The sequence below is a fragment of the Equus caballus genome, chromosome 24, assembly GCF_041296265.1.
Source record: "Equus caballus isolate H_3958 breed thoroughbred chromosome 24, TB-T2T, whole genome shotgun sequence".
Lineage (NCBI taxonomy): Eukaryota > Metazoa > Chordata > Mammalia > Perissodactyla > Equidae > Equus > Equus caballus.
The window spans coordinates 38605663-38628187 of record NC_091707.1 but is presented as its reverse complement, the minus strand read 5'-3'; the positions used below and the strand labels follow the sequence as shown (position 1 = coordinate 38628187).

At 41.8% G+C, this 22525-nt stretch overlaps 1 protein-coding gene across 2 annotated transcripts in view; it reads right to left on the bottom strand.

Annotated features, from left to right (window-relative positions):
* TSHR (thyroid stimulating hormone receptor) overlaps positions 1-21011 on the bottom strand; it is a 152533-nt gene extending 131522 nt beyond the window's left edge. Inside the window, exons 1-2 of one of the 2 annotated variants that reach the window (XM_070249370.1) lie at positions 20828-21011; positions 20197-20518 (exon numbers count right to left, since the gene is read on the bottom strand). In XM_070249370.1, coding sequence (XP_070105471.1) covers positions 20197-20366 — 170 coding nt within the window. In that variant the 5' untranslated portion in view covers positions 20367-20518; positions 20828-21011. Of the gene's footprint in view, positions 1-20196; positions 20519-20827 lie in introns of those variants that run through there. The other variant, XM_070249371.1, reaches the window with a different exon arrangement.
* Between the last annotated feature and the right edge of the window lie 1514 nt (positions 21012-22525).

Sequence of the window (22525 nt, the reverse complement as noted above, 5' to 3'; positions counted from 1 at the left end):
GAGGGACTCCTCTCGCATTGTTAGAAGAGTGGAGGAGGAAAGGATGGGTGTATATGCTTTTAAATTAAGTGTTTATTTATTGTTTCTTTGTGTTTACAGTCTAATTCTCTCAAGATCCTTCTGTGATAAATCTATGTTCCTCAAAATATTTGATAAAGCATAACCCCCCTTATTCTTACTCTGCTGAACAAGAAATATTGTCCCTGAATAATGAGCAATGCCTTGGACACTTGAACAATTACGTCCTTGGCTTCCCAACAGTTCTCTCAAGTAGAACAGAGCCATCCAATGATACAAAAGGTGAGGCACAGAAAGACGAAGCGCCTTACTAAAAGGTTGATGACTTACTGAAGGTCGCCTGACTTACTTACGTTCTCCATTTCTATTACCACCCTTATACATAATAGTCCTTTTACACAGTCATACAATAATTTCCTTACTATGTGGGAAATTTCCATCTTCTACTCTTCACCATGACTTTCAGCTGACATAGCTTTTATTCAAGATATTTCCCTACCGTAATTTGCTGCTATTGAAAATGAAGATACTGATACAATATAAAAAGAAAGCATAGCCCCTCCAAGCCACCCTATTTTTTGATCATGAGATATATACTTTCTGTAAAGTGCCAAGTTTCTTATAACTAAAAGGAATTCTTCATAAGTACATTAGAACTTCTATTATCACACAGAACTGAATCAGACAGAAACTTAATAGATTCCTTCATGCTTCGTAGAGCACATTTCAGAGCTTCTGGCTTTGTTGTTTTAGATTCCAAGGATTGAGGATGGTTGTGAAATGGCAACTTGGTTATGCTACATAAGAAGGCCAGCCAAGCATTAAATAGGGGCATCTGGAGAGTTTGGAAATACTAACAGGCTTTTCAGCCAAACTCTGACACAGAACAGACAATCTGTCTTACAGATTTATGGACCCTATTGGGACAGGGACCCCCCCCAGTTAGAAATTCAGTCACTTTACCCTACTAACAGTAACTTCCCAGGGATGAATACCTCTGGAAGAAGATAAGAAATCTTGAAAATCTTTAAAATGTTTCTTTTGCACAGTGGACAAGTGTTTGCTCTTCTTAGTAAAGCTGTACAACCCTTAAGCCAAACAGCTGCCGAATGGTCCCTGCATGGAAGCGTGCCCTCTCCAAAATGATATAGTACCCACACCGAGGGTTAAATCAGGCCAGCTCTCCCAGGCTCTGAGACCCATAACTGCATTAGTGATAATAGTTAACCTGTGATCAAGGCTTTATTCTGGTTTACCAGGTATTTCACATACCCACTACTAGCATTACCTCACGTGATCCTCATAACCACTCCACGATGTGGCTGGAGCAGATCTTACTAGTTTATTCATTCTGCGGGTTGAGCAAATAGAGTCTCTTACACAGCGAATTAGTGGAGAGCTAGAATTTGACCACATATCTTCTGCCTCCAAGTCCAGAGTGGGTTGGGAAGAAATAGCTGACAAGTAAGCTCCCATAAACATAAGGGGAAGAATAATCTACTTTTCTCACTTAACTTTCCTTTTTTATTCTTCGGAAATTTTCTTTCCCAGCATATGGGTTAAGTTTTTTAATGGAGATATAAAATAAGATAGAGAAGCCAATATGATTATAAGAAACACTATTACAAATGGAATACTGTTTGAGTTGTTCTGCAGCTTCCCTGTAACAGAGAAAGCCCTTTGTATGAGTTTTGGCTCTTAAAAGGGTAAAAAAGTTATGGATAATGGCTCATGCATTCTATTAAATCACCTCTTCAGAGAAATGTTAACTAAGATTGCCATGGGATCCGGAGGGATGAGTGCGTGGTATTCCTCAGCCAACTGGCTAGAAACACTCTTCTTCCCAAGATGACTATTCTTAAAACCTTTTAATATGGGAAAGTACTTTCATAGCTCTAAGCCTCTGAGAATAAGTCCGGCCATTTTTGGTGTTCAGATTATTATATCTAGGCTGTAAGGTGTTTAGACACGGAGGGGGGCTCACTCCACTGCTGTGTTAGAAATGAACCGGCTTGAAAAGTCCTGAAAGTACACAAAGCTTGACCTGTTTACCTCTGTTTTCCCATTGGGCCGCTTGTCTGATCACCCACACTCTGTCTATCCCTACAACGTGGATGAAACGTGAAAACATTATGCTAAGCAAAAGAAGCCAAGCACAAAGGTCATATGTTGTGTGAGTCCATTTATAGAAAATGTCCAGCATAAGTCAGTCCATAGAGACAGAAAGCAGATTAGTGGTTGCCAGGAGCTATGGGGAGAGGGGGAATGGGAAATGATTGCTTAATTCGTACAGGATCTCCTTTAGAGGCGATGAAAATAGTTTGGAACTAGATAGAGGTGACGGTTGTACAACATTATGAATGTACTAAATACCATTGAATGGTACATTGTGTGAATTTCACATCAATTAAGAGAGAGAGGGAGGGAGGGAGAGGAGGGGAAGGGAGGGGAGGGCAGAGGAGGGGAAAAGAGTCCAGATTTAGGAAGATAGCTACAGAATAGTAGAGAAAGCTTTGTATTTAGAATTAGGAGACCCAAATTTGAACACTCTTACACTTACTGGCTGTGACATAAAAGATAAGAGAGATGACATTTCTGGGACTCAGATTCCTCATCTAAAGTAGAATCAAACACCTACCTCAGTTGTGAGTCCTAAGTGAGACATTATATGTGAAAATATATAGCATAGGGTGGACATAGAGTTGACACACAGTACATAATTAAACAGAAAAAAACAACATAACAGCGGCGGGTTTTTTAGGGCAGCACACAAAACCCATTTAATGTATACTGTAGTCCAAACTGTTATAATGTAATAAAAGTAACTTGGATTAATAATTCGTAATAGACAAAATCATGGCAATTTTCAGAAATCCAAACACTGAAGAACGAGATGTTTTTGTAATTAGAGTTTCTCCTTAATTTTTCTGGCATCAAGGCATGAATTTAAACCTAAAATTCAATGTTATAGGACGTTTCTCACTCTAGTACTGTGTTTGAACTACATCGAGTTACTATATTTCATCAATTTTAGATAAACATTTTTGAAAAAATACTTTAGTATCTCTGAAACTGGGAGTTCTTTGATTGAAAGGGAGGCTGGACTCCCCTGAGGAGTTTCTATGAGGCCACCACAAAAATATATGGAAAATGTTCCCCTGATCATTCTTAAAAGGAACCTGTGGCCATTTGCCAGAGTAACTGTCAACTGGTAAAGGGAAATCCCAGGCTTTCTGAGGATGATTGGATTCAAGGTTTGAACTGATGCTGATATTATTGCATCCGAGGATGAATTGCAGATAATAGTGGCAACTTCAAAGACTTGAAAAATGTAAGATGGTGATCCCCTTATATCCTCATTCTGTTCACCTGTCTGCCTCCTCAAAAAAAAACAAAAACAAAGCCAACTACCAAAAAAAACTCCAAAGAGATGAAGTGTAGTGGATGACAACAGACTACAGTAAACTTAGCTACTAAGTGGGTCCCATCATTGCTGCTGTGCCAGATATGATATCTTTATTGGAACACATCAACACAGCTTCTAGAACTTTATATGTGATTCTTGATGTGGTGAATGTGTTCTCTTCTTGATCCCTATCAATAGAGAAGATCAAAAGTAGTACACCTTTACATAGAAGGAATAGCGGTACACATTCATTGTTTTGATCCAAGGCAAAACTTGCCAGCTTTATTTCATATTAGAGTCTGTAGGGACAACAAGAGTCTTGGCATCACATACACCATCATACTAGTATACTACATGATGACATGCTACTTGAACTTGATGGGCAAAAAGTAGAAAGAACTCTGGATATCCTACTAAGGAACCTGAGTGCCAAGAGGTAGATGATAAATCTCCCAAAGTTTCAGGGTTCTCTCCCATTGGTGAAGTGTTTAGTGTAGGGCATTCTAGAACATAGAATCTAAGGTAAAGAATAAGCTGTTGCATCTTGCCATTCCTACCTCCTACAAAGAAGTACAGCACTTTCTGGGTCTCTTTGGTCTTTGGAAGCAAGATATATCACACTTTGGAATATGCTCCAAAACATCTGCCCATTTATTAGATGACTCAGATATGCTGCCAGTTTCAGGTAGGACCTAGAACAAGAGAAGAGTCTATAGCAGATTTGGGCTGAAATACCAGCTACGCTGCCACACAGGCCACATGACCCAGCAGATCTGATGATACTAGAGATAGCCATGGTGAATAAAGATAGTCTGTGGATTTTCTCGAAAGTCCCAATAAATAATTGAAGCTCAGTCCCTAAGGTTTTCTAGCAAGGCTTTACCTTATGAAGGACAGAGCTACTCTTCCTTTGAACAAGAGTTCCTGCCATGCTACTCTGCCCTAACAGAGACTAGCCCTCTTCATGGGACACCAAGTGACCCTAGGACTGCAGCTGCCCATTGTGAACTGGGCATTGTCAGTCCCCCTGAGTCACAAAATAAGTTGAGCACAGTAGCACTTGATTTTATGATGGAAATTTTACATTTTGTATCAAGCAAGTCTAGAAGGGGAAGGTAAATTACATGAACAGGTGGCCTAGACCTCCACTTCACTTGTCTCTCTTGTCCCCTCACCTCAGATCTATGGCTTCATGGAGGCCTCCATAGGATCAATTGATGGAAGCCATAGGTTGGTGCCTGCTCTACAGATTGGTGCAATAAGTTAACACTAGACAAAAAATGAACTAGTGCTGCAGTATAGCCCCCCTCAAGGGTGGCCCTGGAGGACAGTGGTGAAGGGAAATCCTCCCTCCCAGTGGGTAGATCTGTGAGCATTACAAGCAATCATTCATTTTGTGCGAAGGGAGAAAAGATGAGGTAAGGATATATGGGGAATACTGAGAAGTGATAAGGAACTTATCTGGTTGGTCACTGGGCAGGAAGAAATAAAAACTGGAAGATAAGACAACAGGAAAGGCTGGAAAAGAGGTATATGAATGGACCTATGGCAGTGAGCATAAATTGTATGGATCTTTATGTCTCAGGTTAATGCCCATCAGAGAGTATCCACCACTGGGGTGACTTTAAACAACCAGGTGGACAGGATGACTAATTGTACAGATGTCAACCAGTGCTGGTGCAATGGACATGAATGAAATGGCCATGGTGACGGGGATGGAAGCCAAGCTTGGGCCCAACATCATGAGTTCATTTGCAACAAATCTAATCAAGATACCACCTCTCTGAATGCCCGACCTACCAGCAGTAGAAACCAATGCTGCACCCTTGATGAGGCAAATTTCCTCCAAGAAAACAGCCAGTCATTTGGTGACAATTTGATCACATTGGACACTTTCCACCCTGTAGAAAGTAGTGATTCATTTAAAAAAAAATTATTTTATTGAAGTCATATTGGCTTATAACATTGTGTACACATCAGGTGTACATTATCATATTTCAGTATCTGTATAGACTGCATCGTGCTCACCACCAGTAGTCTAGCTTTTATCCATCACCATATGTATGTGGCCCTTTACCCCTTTCACCCACCCCCTACCCCCTTCCACTTTGGTAACCACCAATCTGTTCTCCTTATCTATGTGTTTGTTTGTTTGTTTATTTTCCACATTTGAGTGAAATCATATGGTATTTGTCTTTGTCTGACTTCTTTCACTTAGCATAATACCCTCAAGGTCCATCCGTATTGTTGCAAATGGCACAATTTTGTCTTTTTTTATGGCTGAGTAGTGCATTTTTAAAAGAATTGTTACTTTAGATTTGGGTTTGCCTTTCCTGACCCCAATGCCTCCAGCAGAGCCACTATTCAAGGGCTTATAGAATGCCTGAGAGACCAGTGTGAAATCCTACACAATACTGCAACAACCAACTTGTTGCACCACCCTGCAACAACACAACACTCAACCAAGAGACACATTTTATGGCAGAGAAGGTACAACAAAGAGCACATGATCCCCATATCCGCTAGTCTTACCATGTACCCCATCATGCAGAAGCAACTTCCTAACAGAATGGTAGAATGACCCATTAAAGGCTCAGCTAAGATACCAACTTGGGGACAAAGTCCTGCAGGTTTGGGCACCTGACCTAATGAAGTATACATACTGAACTAATAGCCAGTATGTGCCACTGTGTTCTACACAGCTGGAATATATCGGTATGAGGACCTAGGGGTGTTGGTAGGATTGGCCCTTGCATTGGCGCTTCTCACTATCATCACAGTGACCTACTTTCAGAATTTGAACTTCCCTGTCTCTATTCCTGCCAGATTAGATGTCGTAGTTCCTGGATGGAAAGATTACTTCCACTAAATCAAACACAGGGGGCCTGACGCTATACTGACCAGGTGGTCATTTGGGCTCCTCCTACCAGTGAATAGGCAAATAAAGGAGTTTCTGTACTGATAGGAATAATAGCACCTTGAGAAGTGAGGGTAGCTGCTACACATTAACAGCAGTGCAGTGTAAGTCTAGAACCTAGGGATTTCACTGAGACATGTTTTGGTTCTTCTGTGGCCAATGATAATGGTGAATGGGAAAACAGGGCAACCACAGCTGATAAGGACAAGGCAACTAAGGGTGTAGAGCCTTAGAGTTGAAAGTCTGGATCCTCCCACAAGACAATCACCCCAGCCAGTCAAAACATAAGCCAAGAGTGAGAGAAATCTAGAATTGGAGTTGAAGAGAGCTGATGAACTATCAATTACAACCTTGGGATCAGCTGCAACAGGGGAGACACTCTTACTTGACAAACCCTCTTGCATTACATCTTTGTAAATATTGCATCGTAAATGGAGCTCTGTGGCAGATCGGACTTGTATCCCCATCTCTCTCAGGAAAGAAGTAAGGGTATCTTACACAATTGAAGGTCCCATATTTTAGTATGGGAGCTGGATGTAATGGAAAGCTTGGGCAAATCTGAGTAGCACAAAGGGTGAACTACACTGGATACCTCTTATACATCTCTTGAGATCCTCTCAGCCTGTCTCTTCTTCTAGCCATGCTGCAGCCACCAGTTCTGTGTGAGTGCCAACTAGCTTCACCCAGGTGCAACCTGACATGCTGCACCTCAGCTCTGCACCACGCTCCTCTCACCTTCCACGCTGGGGCTCTTCTGTTACCATCTGGGAACTCTCTCATCACCCATGCCCGGGAAGCCAGGAAGGTTGGTGGAGTTAACAGCCTGACCTACAGGGGATATGAATGGTTGGATAAAAGTTTCCCTTTCCTTCTTCCCAGAGCAAGGATGCTGAGATGCATATCATCTGAATTCTTAGGCAGGCCCATGGGATCAGCAACCATTGGCCTCCAGCAGTAGTAAACTCTCCCTCCCTCCCTCCTTCACCTCCCCATCCCATCCTTCTTCTCCCTGGAATCTCACTCCCCAATAAGAATTCTCACACAGGCTCTGTTTCCTGGAGAATCCAGGCTAAGACATCATCAACTCCTCTCTTTCACTCAGACCCCACACAATCTGTTAGGAAATCCTGTTGGTTTTGCCTTCAACATAAATCCAGGGTTTAGCCGTTTCTCACCATCTTCCCTGATATTAAGCTGGTTCAAGCCATCATCATCCCTCATCTAACAAACACAGTAGCCAGGGTGACCTCATAAAATGAAAAACAGTTCACGCATTTTTTCTTTTTTGGTTCAAAATCCTTAATAGCTTCTTATCTCATTCAGAAAATAGGTATATATATATATGAATGTCTTATAATGATCAACAAAGTATAACATGATCTGTCCCCCTATAACTGCTCTGATCTCATTTCCTCCAACCCTCTCTGCTCCAGCCACATTTCTATTCTTATTACTTCTTAAACATAGGATGCATGTTCCACCCATTTCACCCCTGACTCTGGGTCCTTGCGTTTATTCAGAATTTTTTGCCCCCAGATATCAGCCTGACTTCGTTTTTTTTTTTTAGCTCCTTCAGGTCTTTATTCAAATGTCACCTTAGGGAGGCCTTCTCTGACCATTTAAAATTCAACTTCCTGGGGCCAGCCGGTGGCGTAGTGGTTAAGTTCGCCTGCTCTGCTTTGGGGGCCCAGGGTTTGAGGGTTGAGATGCCCAGTGAGGACCTACAAAACGCTCATCAAGCCGTGCTGTGGCGGTGGCATCCCACATACAAAAAGTAGAGGAAGATTGGCACAGATGTTAGCTCAGGGACAATTTTTCTCAGGCAGAAAGAGGAAGATTGGTAACAGAAGTTAGCTCAGGGCCAGTCTTCCTCACCAAAAACAAAACAAAACAAAAACTGGCATTCCTTCTCCATCTCCCTTCCTTGATTTTTCTCTGTTATACCGATCACTAGCTGACATTCTATGCGTTTTACTTATTTATTTATTTTTGGCTATTTGCCCCTGTTGGAATGTAAGATCAAGGAGGTCATTTATCATCTATTTCCAGTGCCTAGAATAGTATTAGCATGTAATAGGTGATCAATAAATATTTATTGCAAAAAGAAGGAAGAAGGGAAGGAAAGAAGAAAAACTACAATAAAATGTCACCTATCCAGAGGTAAGATTTCTGGTTATCTCACATCTTTGGACCATGGCCATGAACTCAGAAATAAGTGAAAATGGTGTTGAACAGTCACAAAGCCCACCAAAGGAGAGCTCCTCCTTTATGCCCTCCCTTTAGATCCTATTTATTCTCATGTTCAGATCCTTTCCCCAAAGTTAGCCTTCTAGTCTCCCAGCTCACAAAAGATTGAAATAACAAAACATAAAGTGACAGTACCTGGCAATAGGAAGAGACAATTTCAGTCCCCTCTCTAGAGGTGAGTAATTACGGTAACACCCGAGTGTGGGTTCAACTTAAGCTAATGCCTACAAAATGTAAGCCAAAAGCTTCATGTGTCATATAAACACAGAGATCATGTTTTTGAAAGAAAAATTGGGACAGAGGGAGCTCTTTCCAGGTGCAAAAGGGGTGTGGGAAGTTTAGTTAAGATAATGATGAAATATTTGAGTTTCTGGAATATTCTGAGGGGAAAATATTTTAAATCAGGCTGTACCAGAAAAATCAAGGGCATATTTACATGTCACTACATGTAAGAGGACATTTATAAGATGCCTTAAAAATCACAGATGGCTGCTTTGCAATTTTAAGAAAAGAATTTATTTTGCAAATTTCTAGAACACCCTAAATTTTCTTAAGGATTCCTATAGAAATGAAGCAAAGTAAGTAGAGTATGACATCTAAATGGAATCTTTTAAAATCTAACTTGTACCTTTGAACAAATGGGACCATTTTGACCATACTTCAACTATTTTTTTAATTACAGTAATGAAAGGCAGAAGAGTAAGTAACCACACTGACCAGCTTTAGTGAAAACGAAAACAGGGTGGGTGTGAAGGACTTCATGTCAGATGTGAGGCATTAGACACTTGTAAAATCTGTTTCAGAAAACTATTGACTTGGAGAAAAGCCACACTTAGTGAACTTCTAGAAAAGCCTGTTCAAGGGACAGACTAAATGTAAGGCTGTAGCAATGCATTCAGGTAAAAAATTATCACACTCAAAGGTCAGGAAGTTTTACTTATTTTTTAAATATATGTTCCGGTATTCTTTGTAATAAAGTAAAAGGACTGAGTCACAGTAATACCAAATGCACACGTGTCACACAAAAATGCCAAATTATTCCAAAATAGAATTTAACTTTTTGAGGGGGTCAAGGACACCCTTGAAACCTGAGGAAAGTTACAGACTCTCTCTATACAGATGAGTAGTGCACTGATGTACTTCATTTGCATACAAACATTCACTTCATCACAGATTCCCAGGAGGACAGCCACGAGCCCCTAGGAAGCCTGTGAATCTCTGGTCAATAAATCTTAATCCAAAGGATAATGAATGTACTTTGAACAACAAGGAAACCTTAAAATAATCAAATAGATCAATTCAAGTTAACAATTTCTTAGCTGGAGGGAAAAAAAACACATTTCAATTAATCGACAAATCCAGATAAAATTCACTCTTTTAGCTACACATTTTAAGGATTGTGAATTCGTTTTCTGTGTCTACTACTTTATCAGAGCCAATATAAGAAAATAGACCCAGGATAGCCAGGGTTTGTTCACACAGGTGAAATAACTAGATATTCTGAATGCAGGTGTCTGAGAATGGGCCTGAATGGGCTTGTCCTCTGCAGAGCTGGCCCGATTGCTGGGGCTGGGCTCTGAGGCACACACAGCACTGCCTCATAAAATACTTCTTCACTGGCCTCCTTCAGTACCCGCCATTCTATGCACCAAGTCACTTCCTTGGGTCCAGTTACTGAGACCTTCAAATACAGAGTTGTGTTATCCTGAAAGTACAAGGAAATAACTCTGAGAAGGTATACATGAAGCCATAGGAAAATCAGTTACATGATGGAAAAGAATTCAAAATTGTCAGTAATTTTTTGGAAGTTAAATTAAAAAAATAAATAAATAAAACCAAAGACTTCAAAGAAATGTCCTGCTTGCTCTGGATTGCTTCTGGTGTCCCAGATATCCAGGGGGAACCTCTTCCACTTTCCTCTTGCTGAGGAGTCCTCCATTCGGAAAGCTTAGGAAGCAGTGGTGAGCTTCATTTCTTGGAGGTGGCTGTCCAAAGGAGCGTCTTTAACATGTTTTAGTAATGTGAACGTAGGCTCAGACAGGTGGTGGGAGATGCGAAACTCCATCTATGTCATTTCAGTGTCTGAAAAACTAGTGTCCCAGATAGCCAGGAGAAACATGAAACAAAGGTGGAATTTCATCTACCGTAACAGGGCAATAAAACTCAAGGACTCTGGGGAGCCAGCCCTGCGGCTGAATGGTTAAAGTTCCACATGCTCTGATTTGGCAGCCTGGGTTCATGGGTTTGGATCCTGGACACAGACCTACTCCACTCATCAGCCATGCTGTGGTGGCAACTCTCATACAAAGTAGAGGAAGATTGGCACAGATGTTAGCTTAGGGCTAATCTTCCTCAAAAAAAAAAAAAAAAAAAGAGGATGATTGTCAATGGATGTTAGCTCAGGGCAAATCTTCCTCACCAAAAAAGACCCTTAAGGACTTTGAAAAAGAATTATAAAATGGTATGAAGAACCCAACAGAATGACATTAAAGTGCCTCTGGAGACATTCATTCATGTGTTCACTTATTAAACAAATATTTATTGACTATGGATTATATGCCAGACTCTTTATGGGCACCAGGGATACATAACTGAAATACAAAACAGACAAACAACAGCAACGACAAAACAAAACAAAATCCTTGACCTTGTCGAGATTACGTTCTTGTGGGGAGAGACATTAATAAGAAACAAAAAAGCAAGCAAATTATATAGTATATTAGAAGGTGATAAGTGCTAAGGATTAATTCTGTTTTTTTTAAAGCAAGGATGTTACATTTTAAACAGAGTGATTAGGAAAGCCTTATTGAGAAGGTGACATTTGAGAAAAACTTGAAGAAGGTGAGAGGATTAACCATGGAGATATCTGGGCCAATAATGTTCGACACGCAAGGAAGAACCTAATGAGTGAAGCCTGACAGTGTGAGGAACAGCAAGGAGGCTAAGGCAGTGAAAGCTGAATTATGAATGAGAGGAATAAGCAATAGAATTGGAAAAATAAACAAGGTCTGAGTCAGGTAGGGCCTTTTGGGCCACTGTCAAGAATTTGGTTTTTATCTTGAGGCAACTTGGAAGCCTGTTGGAAGGTTCCGAGTAGAGAAAGGACCTATATTTCGGAGGATCTCTCTGGCTGCTGTGTGAAGAACAGACTGTGGAGGGCAAGGGTGGAAACAGGAGACTGGTTATGAGACTCCCGCAATAAGCCAGAAGGGAAGACACGAAGGATCTTAAGATAGCCAAAGAAACACAAAATTCAGCTGAAGCAGCAAAGGAAGTTTGCCACCATTTATGAGGGAGCTGTGGATTTTGAGGCTGTGGGGGATCGGAATTTGCCACCCCAAAATGTGTCTCTTTGGCTTGATAATATTTAAGAAAAAAAGACTCAGAAAGAAACTTTGACCTTCCCCGGTAACTGCCTAAAAGAATTTAAGATAGAAGGCCTGTCCTAGGAAGGAGCTGTCACCATATACAACTCTAGGTGTGGTAGACAGGAAGGCACCTGGCAAGGCCTATTTTTATCAAAGTTCTCTCTGGGGTCTCGTTGCCTATTGACGGCCCAGCAAACATTTGCTTACCAAACATTTACTTTTCCATTTCCATGTGAATTGTCTTCCTCCCCTTTGAAGTCTCAAACCACTACCCCCAACATCGTCCTTTGTGTTTAGCTGAAGATGGTATCTAAGGTGGTGGCTTCATCCATTTTGGCAAGTTACTCAGTTTGCCTGGGCTTCTCCCTTATACACATGTTATTAAATGTGTTTGATTTTCTCCTGTTATTCTGTCTCACGTCAATTTCACTCTTAGAGCAGCCAGAAGACCCTCTAGGATGGAGGGATAGTTCTTCCTCCCCTAAGAGGCAGTACTGAGAGTCCAATCCCTTTTTAAGTTATTGACTCCCAGTGACGGTGACAATAAACAGGGCTCAGAATGTCCCAGCTTGTCCCATGGGCCTCTGGACTTTATGGTCTATCAGTAAGATCTATTAGTAATTTATCCTCCAAATTGGGACACCTTTGAAAATCAAAGGAGTGCTATTAATTACACCTGGACAACAGGTGTAAGAGGAGGTTCCACTTAGATAGGGCAACCTTAACTATGACGAACCCAGGAAGCCAGTGGATGGCTCCATAGAGAACCTGAATTCAGTATAGGGGGAAGACCAGCTTGCTTAGTGAATAAACGTCTTTTAGCTTGGGGAAATTTAGAAGTAAGAATAGAAATGAGAATCTAAATCAGACCCATAGTGTTAATATGTTTGTGTTGAGTTTAAGAATATATATTTGGTATTTTGAGTATTTTTATATGTCCATTAGTATGGTCACTTCAATATTCCTGATCTATAAATGTATCTGTTCTGTGGATCCTCCTTTAAATTGATTGCAACACTTTACCAGTTTCCTTATTATAGTGAATTGAGTAGTGTCCCCAACAAAATTCACCTCCACTTGGACCTCAGAATGTGACCTTATTTGGAAATAGGGTCTTTGTAGATGTAATTAGTTAAGCAGAGGTCATGCTGGACTAGGGTGGGTCCTAAACCCAATGACTGCTGTCCTTTCAAGAAGAGGAGAGAACACACAGAGACGTAGACACACAGAGAAGAAGGCCATGTGGATAAAGAGACAGAGACTGGAGAGATGCAGCTACAAGCCAGGAAACATGACGATTGCCAGCAGCGACCAGAAGCAAGGAAGCGGCAAGGAAGGATTATTCCCTGGGGCCTGCAGAGGGAGCACGGCCTTGTCAACACCTTGATGTTGGAATTTTAGCTTCCAAAACTGTGAGAGAATGAATTTCTGTCATTCTAAGGCACCCCATTTGTGGTACTCTTTATGGCAGTTTTAGGAAACGAATACACTTAGAGTTAAATAAAATCTTTAATGTGTTCAACTGATAGCTGTAGGAGAGTCATGATTTTACTGTTCTTCAAAAATTATCCTTTAAGAGCATTAACTCATTCACACCTCCCAGGAATCCAATGAGGCAGGTACTAATATTATCCTTATTTTATAGGCGAAGAAACTGAGTTATGGAGCAATTAGGCAATGTTCTTGACAGGGTGGAGGATAAGCTACCCCCAAATATGGCACCTTGGCATAGTGAATATTCTGAGCTGAAGGAATTTGAGAAATGCCGTGTGCAGGGAGGACCCTGACCTTCCCCTGATGCAGGTCAGAAGACCTCATGTGAAAGGTGCCCTCCCTGTATCTGAAGGCAGGAGCACCCTTATCTCTGAAGACAAAGGGACGACAAGAGGAGTCTGAACAAACAGAACCCCAGATACTACACTTGGCTCATATGCTTTTTTGTCCTATCACATTGTTCCAGGACTTTCCACTTTCTTCAAACCTAGCATAAAAACGCTCAGGTTAATTGTTTCTTTGGGTCTTCATTCTTTATGAAGGCTCCAGGGTCATGTAAAACTCATATTAAATAAATTTGTTTGCTTTTGTCTTGTTAATCTCTCTTTTGCTACAGGAGCTCCAGCCAAGAACTTAGAAGGGTAGAAGCAAAAATATTTTTTCCTTCTCTTCATTCCCCAAAGTATTCCTAGGAAATGATAGGGCAGGGCATTCAACCCAGATGACCTCACTCCAGAGAGTGTGGTCCTAGCCACTTTACTCTCCTGCCCCTGTAAAGAGCATGGAGATGTTTAAAAATTTAGGATTCCAGGTACTTATAAAGTTTAACTTAATAGATTTTCTGGAATTTTCTAAGTATTTGGTAAGTTCTGTCAAACATTTAAGTGCTTTAAAAGAAAATACATTAAATTTGTCTTCAGACTATTTATTATTTTATTAAATTACTTATTAAAATATTATTAAACTTGCGGCTGGTCCAGTGGTGCAGTGGCTAAGTTCATGAGCTCTGCTTCAGCGGCCCAGGGTTCAGATCCGGGTGTGGACCTACGCATCACTTGTGAAGTCATGCTGTGGTGGCATCCCATATACAAAGTAGAGGACGATTGGCACAGATGTTAGCTCCAGGCCAATCTTCCTCACAAGAAAAAAAAAATTATTGTTATAAAATATTCCTTAAAGTGATTGTTACAATTACTTAGATTTACAAGTAAAATAATAAATATATGGGGGAGGAAAGAACTAGATTTTCTATTTATGACTTTTTCTTTCTTTTTTTTTTTTTGGTGAGGAAGATTGGCCCTGAGCTAACATCTGCCAGTCATCTTCTATCTTGTATGTGGGATGCCGCCACAGCATGACTTGATGAGCAGTGTGTAGGTCAGTGCCTGGGATCCAAACCTGTGAACCCCAGGCCACCAAAGTGGAGTGCATAAACTTAACCACTATGCCACTGGGCTAGCCCCAATTTATGATTTTAATGAATAAAATATTTGTTTTTAAAACCAATTACCCCCAATAAGTCTTTTTTTGTGCACAAAAGCTGCCCCCACAGACATCAGAATTCACCTTCACATGTACTGTGTTACAAAGAAGGTAGTAATGTATTTTGTTGCCCATCAATATCTTTGTCCCAAGTAAAACAAACCCCTTCGCTTTTCAGATTAGAATACTTCAAAGCTCTTCAAATGAGCAGTTCCATCCCCCAGACCACAGCTTCCCCACTCCACCCCCACCCCTGCACCTCTTTATGCCCCACTCCTACCGGTTCAGGATGTGGTTCAAGCCTTCCCTGTTTCAGTCAGTCCCCCCCATGCCCACCAAGTACACTCTCAGCACACTTACACAGTTATAAGTCTAAGTGGTCATTTGATTAATATTCAGCCTCCACGCTACACTGTAAGATCCCTGAGGACAGAGACATGTTAGTGTTGTTCTCCACCAAATCCAGAGCTTAGCCCAGTGTCTGGAATATGGCCAGAGTTTAATAAAACATTTGCAGAAGGAAGGAAGTGATGAGCAATGTTGAGGGCATACAGTCCCTCTTTGGGGGAAAATTCCCCATTGTGTGTCATATCAGAAGGACCCAGTTCTGCATCTCTCACTACAGACACCGTAAGTGGGAGAGGGGGAATCTCCTCCCCCTGACCCCCTCCACCAGCAGCTGGGACACAGCAGGTAACCCATGTCGGACAGAGGCTCCCACATAGTATATCACTTTCTGGCTAGTGATTTAAAGAGGCAGAGACAGCTGAGAAATTATTGATGGCAGCACACAGACAGTCCAACAGCTACAGAACTGGGTGCCCAGCACCACGGATGTCCAGTGGCTGTCGTTACAGTGTTGTCCATGGAGTTGTTCCAACCAGATGGTTGGCTGTGGCTCCAACTCCCTGCCTGCTCTGGGCCCTGGCTTATTTTCAAAGCCAGGTTCTACAAAGATTCTGTAGATTACATGTTATCCTTTCAGAATATTTCTTTCCTCCCTAAGCTAGACAGAGTGGGCTTTCTGTTACTTACCATCAAAAATCTTAACTGATACACATACACACACATACACGCACACACACAGAATAAAGGAAAATAAATCATGGAGCCTGGAAGCATGAAGCAAAGCCACCTTTATAAGACACAAAGATTGGGCTGTGTTTGGGCAACATGTGAGGGCTAAAGCAGAAGGCTTCTCTTTAGGGTGGGAACCAAATGTTATTCAGGTTATGACCACTGATTGTGACTAAAACAATTGTGAAATCTGGATTTATTGCACATTTCCCTAAGTGTGAAAAACAAGTATGACTTGGAGATATATGAGATTATTCAAGGTAGAATGCCCACATGGCATTACATAATACTGAATCACACAGTGAGAAAGTGATTCCCTTTTCCATTGTCTTTCAATCCTTCTGATGCCACCAAGGACACCGTGTTGGACTGCTATCTCTTTAATATTTCTTGAACACTTATTATTCTTCCTTCTTAACAAACAGAAGGTGGCCTCAGGCTCAGAGCAGTCAGAGACAATACTCTTGAGCAGAATATAATTACATTTGTGTTTTCACTGTATTTAGTTTTTCTGGGTACCTTCTCTTTATAGCAAGTCGTGCTAATTTTCCATTTATAGCTGCGATATAAGCTTTCTATATAAATTTCTTTCAGTTAAAGAAGAGAGTCAACTTAAAGACACTGAGTGAATAATAGCACAGGTGGAACACAGATATGGCAAAAATCCTGAAGATGCTGAGTGATTGCCTTCAGTTTGGAAAACACTGGGATAGTTCAATTAGAGCCACAGATGCAGAATGCAAATGACTAACACTGAAGCAAAATCCAGAACTCGAAAACTATAACAGCCACAACAACTCCTTCAGAAACATTTCTGAAGACACACAAGTGTGTGAAGGACAAACCTTTACTCCACTGAAGCCCTAAACGCCATTCGGCATAGGGTGGAGGGAGTGGAGGTGGCGACTGTCACCATCATGAAATTAACAGCAGGTAGGTGAAAAGGACAAGGCAAGGTAAGGCAGCACTTTTTTGAGGAAGAATCCACATGAATCTAGCACAGCTGTCAAACCCCACCCACCTCCTAATTCAGAGAAGGGATGGTCCTCTCATGCAGGGAGGTGGCAAATGGCAACTTTCTGAGTGACAGTGATAGGTCAATCTCGCTATCTTTGCTTTTGAGGTAATATGATTTATAATTATATGCCAAAATTTAAAGTTTTAATTTTATGCTGCTTGCTTCATTTAATTTCTCTTAGATCAGTAATTCTCAATTGGGGGGAGCAATTTTTTTCAAACTACATGTATATCAAAGATTCTAGAATGTTCCACTGGGGAATAGGGCTACCAGCTCTCTTTTATTTCCCACCTAGTTACAACCACTATTATAATGAGAGTGTATCAGACGCCTTTGAAAACGGGGAAAGTGGAGAAAAAGATTCAGAACCACTGCTTCAGTGAGAGCCACAAACAGTATAACTCTCCCACCCATCTACCAGGTTATGTGAAGTTATATGATAGTGAAGAAAGAGGCCATCTGTTTACCTTTCAGCACCACAACATATGGATAGAAGATAATGCTTAGGAAGAATTGCTCTCAGCACCATAAGAATTTGTAAAACGGCTAGGCAGTGGTTACACAGCATCTAGATTCAGCAAGGAGGTTACCACCCAGAACAAGTTTTAATGACAAAGGTCTGGCTTGTTTCAGCAGGGAATGCCTTCTATAACCTAGATATAGTCTTTCTTTTCCTCCTTCCCTCCCATCCTCTTTTTCTTCCTCTCCTCCTTCTTTTTGCCCTTCTTTCCTTTTCCCCTTAGCCTCCTATTTTCTAAATTCTTGCAAGGTTATCTGTGGCTTGTTGGACACCACTAGTTTTTAACCTTCTTTCTCCAAAGCCTCAGGACCATACTGGGAAAAGGCTGAGAGGGTGAGACCCACTTTCATCTGAGAACAGCTCTGTGGTATTTCAAATCCTGGCACCACCACTTATAAGCTGTGTGACCTTGAGCAAATTGCTTTGTTTTTGTTGTGCCTCAGTTTCCTCACAAATAGGATTCAATGGGTTGGGTTCATGTAAAGTGCTGAGAACAGGAATAAGCACAATATAATCGTTAGCTTTACTTAGTTGACTTCTCTCGTAAGTTTACCTTCCACAAAAGAGTTCTACTGCCCCCTGCCCCCATTGTTTTCAAGGTCAGATTCTCCTTGCCACTGTCCATATCCCGTTCTTACTGTTTGTGATCCAGCAGATTCCCTCAGACTATTCTCATTAGCATCATAGACATCAGAAAGCACCTAATTGAACCCTCTCTTTCAACCAGAAGGAAACTTGGGTCCTCTCTCCCAAATAAATTATCTCCTAGTCAATGAGAAAGAGATGAAGAGAATGCAGGTTTCCTGACTCCTACTCCATTGCTCTTTCTCCAACATTACCCTTTCTCCTCAACATTTGGTGGAATTATAAACAGGATAACTCCAAGTTCTCTTCTATTGTCAGAGCCACATTTCTCATCAATCAATCTTGAAATTCTACCACCTTTTAAGAAGTCTCTGAAGAAGTAATATCTCTGGCCTTCTTTCTCCCCAACACACAGTGGACAATCTGAGACTAGGATATTTTTTTGTTCACTCATCCACCTAACAAGCCTTTTTTTTGAGCACTGAAGTAGTTCCAGGCCCTGAGTTGTGTGTGAGGAATTCAGGGTTGAATGACAGGGTCCCTGTGTTAGAGAAGTTCATGTCCTACTTGGGTGGGCATGTAAGGAAATAACAAATTACAGAAAATTATGCAGTATGTAAGGACTAGGATAGGGTTCATGCACAGAATGTTGGTGGGGGGGAGGTAGCTCACCAGCCTAGGGGTCATGGGTCAAGAGAAGCTTCTTGAAGGAATTGACTCCTAATCTGGATCTTGGAGTAGCGTTAGCCAGATGAAGAAAGGCGGAAAGCTGCTTTAGGCAGAGAGGATAGAATGTGGGAGGGAAGGCAAAGGCAGTGGTGAGAGCAAAGAACTTTGGGGAAAGTGCCAGAAATTCTGTTCAGTAGGAGTGGAAATCAGATTAGGAACCATGAGGTTCTACAGAAAGACTGGGCTAGGTCTTAAAGGATCTTGTAGGTTGTAAAAAGGGTTTTACCCCGGAGGCCACAAGGAGTCAATGCAGGGGTTTAACTAAGAGGACAAGAGCATATTTTATTCTTTGGTGGCAGCATGGAAAATGGAGCAGTATTTGGATGTACTAATTCATCCTGGTGAGATAAGAAACTGAGGTATCTCAGAGCAGAAACACACACCTATGCTGAATGAAACATTCATCATCTACTGTTAAACGGCCCTATAAGCTAAATTCTTGAGAGACTCTTGAAGTACAGCTTCACCACTGCTTTTCATTTATCTACATTCTCCTTAATAACCTGCACTTTCTTACCTTAACTGGGTTTACCGAGCCAAGATTGTTTTACTATTCTTTATTTCTGTTCTATTTTTAACCACTCAAGAAAGCTTTTTCCCCTTAGTCTTGTCTTCAATGATCTTTTCATTGATTTAAACGTCTGCTAGGGAACAGACATACGTAAAACTTATTTAACCTCAAGTTCCTAATTTGGCAACATTTAACATGCAGATAAAAAGTGTATTTTACAAAATTTCATCTCTTCATACCTCTACCACGCCTATCCCAAAGGAGATTTCTGGAGGCACTATGTCGGTGTGCAGTTCACATTTGAGAAAGTAACGCAGGTGCTTCCTACAAAGTTACCTTCATACAGGGTATATTTTAAAAAGAGCCCCAATCAAATTTTTGTCAACTATTTGTTGAATCAGCAGACCAGCAAAGATAATTTCCCATCTAGAGAGACTAAAAGGAGAAATAATTTTTTTTTTTTTGCAATTTTTCATTACCCAAGATACGATCAGAAAGGTCAACTCTTGAGTTGCCATTAGTCTTAGTAATATCTGAAGTAAAACTAAGATTCAGCCAGGGCTAGGAGAAGGCAAAGCGCTCTTTAGCAAGAACAATTCTCACTTTCATCTTGTACCAAAGTTTTGTTACCTTTTCGTGTGTTATGAATAACTAGAGTGTCAGCAGTCCCAAGTTTGGGCAACTGAGTCTTTACTCATTACACACACACACACACACACACTCACCCCTTTGGCCTATTCTTAAGCTCTTTTTGTGCACTTCTGTCCACCTTTCCAGCTGCCCTTGGCCTCTGGGTCTTACCCACTCCTCTCCCAGGTACTCACAGAGTCTGCGTACTGGGCGGTAGGCTGGGGATGTGGTGGATATCCTTGCAGGTGACTCTGAAGTCGTCTTCCTGGTGGCACTCGCAGGGGGGAGACGGACACCCTTTTCCCCCCAGGCTCCTGGGCAAGGCGAGAAGCAGCACCAACTGCAGCAGGGGTGTCGGCCTCATTTTCCACGGCTCCCCAAGGCTATTTCTCCATCCTCCACTCTGGTCTCGTTCTCAGCCCTCTGCGCCTCGGCTTCCTCCAGGCTTTAGGAGAGAGGGAGGGGTGAGAAGAGGGAGGACTTGATGGGGTTGTGACTTCAGCACCAGAGAGGAGGCTGGAGAGGGGAAAGAAGAGGCTCTTAAGTGTTCCGTTTCCCTAGGCAACCCTCCACCCAAACAAGTCTACTTGCTTCGCTTTTCTTGCCCTGAGCCACCCAGCCCGCTCCGTCTGTTCCCAGACACCTAACACCAGTCCGGGCTGTCCCCTCTGCTTTCCAACCTGCCCCACGCGTTCCTCCCATTCGCTCTCTCCAAAGCCTAGTTCAGACACCCTTTCCTTTCCTTGTCTCTAAAGCCAGTGGGGCCACTTTTTCCCCTGGGTAGCCGCCTAAAAGCGCTGCCTGTCGGGATCCACCGACACGCACTCTATCCGGAGCAAGTCCCCGTGGAATGGACCGTCCCCGACTGGACGGGGATCTAGCAGAACTTCAGCTCTTCCTGGCCTAAGACGCCTCTGCCGAGCGTCGGAGGCGGGCACACATCTCTGGCCAGCCCAAGGTGCGGCTGCAGCCGGGGCACGACAACGCTGGCGGATCCTCGCTGCTGCCCAAGTTCGGCGCAAACCGGGACCGCTCGGCGCTAGCGGCCGCACTCGCGCAGACATCGCCGTAGGGAGTCGCCTGGCGGCGTCCGGCTCCCACTGCAACGGGCGGACTCGGAGGTCAGGGACTGGGCTCTGGGGCCATCTGCTGTGCAGAACCGGGAACGGCACAAGCAGTACTGGTGCCCTGAATGGAACTCTTGAATCCAGCTTTGCGACACGGATTTGAAGCCAGCCTGTAAATTCTGGTCTGCCCCGGAATTTTATTGAGCCATATGCCCCCCCAGAAGATGGGAAGAAAAAGAATACTTAAGTGGCACACTATCATCTACTCATTGTTCTTCAGACAGTAGCCAAAAAGAAAATTTTAGATACAACTCAGTACCAATTTTCCTCTTAATAGTCTTCAATTGCTTACTAATTCTTCTTAGGGTAAAAGGAATATCAACCCCTCAGATACTGTATTATTCCATTTACATGATCTTCTGGGAATGAGGAAAAAGCTCTGATGATGGAAATCAGAATAATGGTTAGAGATTGACTAGAAAAAGACAGGAGAGAACTCACAGGCATTGTGGAAATGTTCTATATCTTAATTAGGCTGGTGGTTAAGTGGATGTATACGTTTGTTAAAGCTGATTGAACCTCACACTTAAAATATGTATATTTCAATGTCTATAGCAGCTTTATTCATAAGCATCAAAACCTGGAAACCACCCAAATGTCTTTTGACTAGGTAATGGATAAACAAAGTGTGGTACATCCACACAACGGAATACTATTCTGCAACTAAAAAATAAGAAGAAATTTCAAAAAGAAAAATGTATGTAAATTCTTTAGCCTGACCGATAGGGGCTGATAAACTTATTCTGTAAAAAACAACATAGTAAATATTTTAGAATTTGCAGGCTACAAATGATCTTCGTCATATCTGCTCTTTCTTTTTTAGAAGGCTTGTAGGCTTCCTACAAATGTAAAAGCCATTCTAGCTTGTAGGCTATACCAAAACAGGCCTTGGGCAAGATTTGACCTGGAAACCAATATTTGCTCATCTCTGTCTTTCAAGATTCGGCCCTTACCATTACTGTGCTGGACCTGCAACAAGACCAATTTATGATCACCTCTGGACTTTGCCGTTGTTGAAATCTGTGCCTGGAACCATCCGTCTTTAGATTTTCACACCATTCAAGTCTCGGTTTAAATTTCACCTCTCCTGAAAATTCTGTCTAGAGTAATGATTCCCCCATCATATTAACTTGTTTCACTGTCACCAAAACACTTATCACCTATTATTATTATTAATTAGTTTACTCATTTATTGCCTGTCTCTTGTTGCTCTCCCATCCCCATCAAAATATAACCTCCATGAAAGCAGGAACTCTGCTGATGTTTTTTTTTTGCCACTGTATCCCTAATACCAAGCATAGTGCCTAGCTCAGAGTTAGTAAATGAAGGAACAGGTTTGTAATGCTTACATTATTTATTTGTTGCAGCATAATCAATAACCCCAAAATCTGATGGC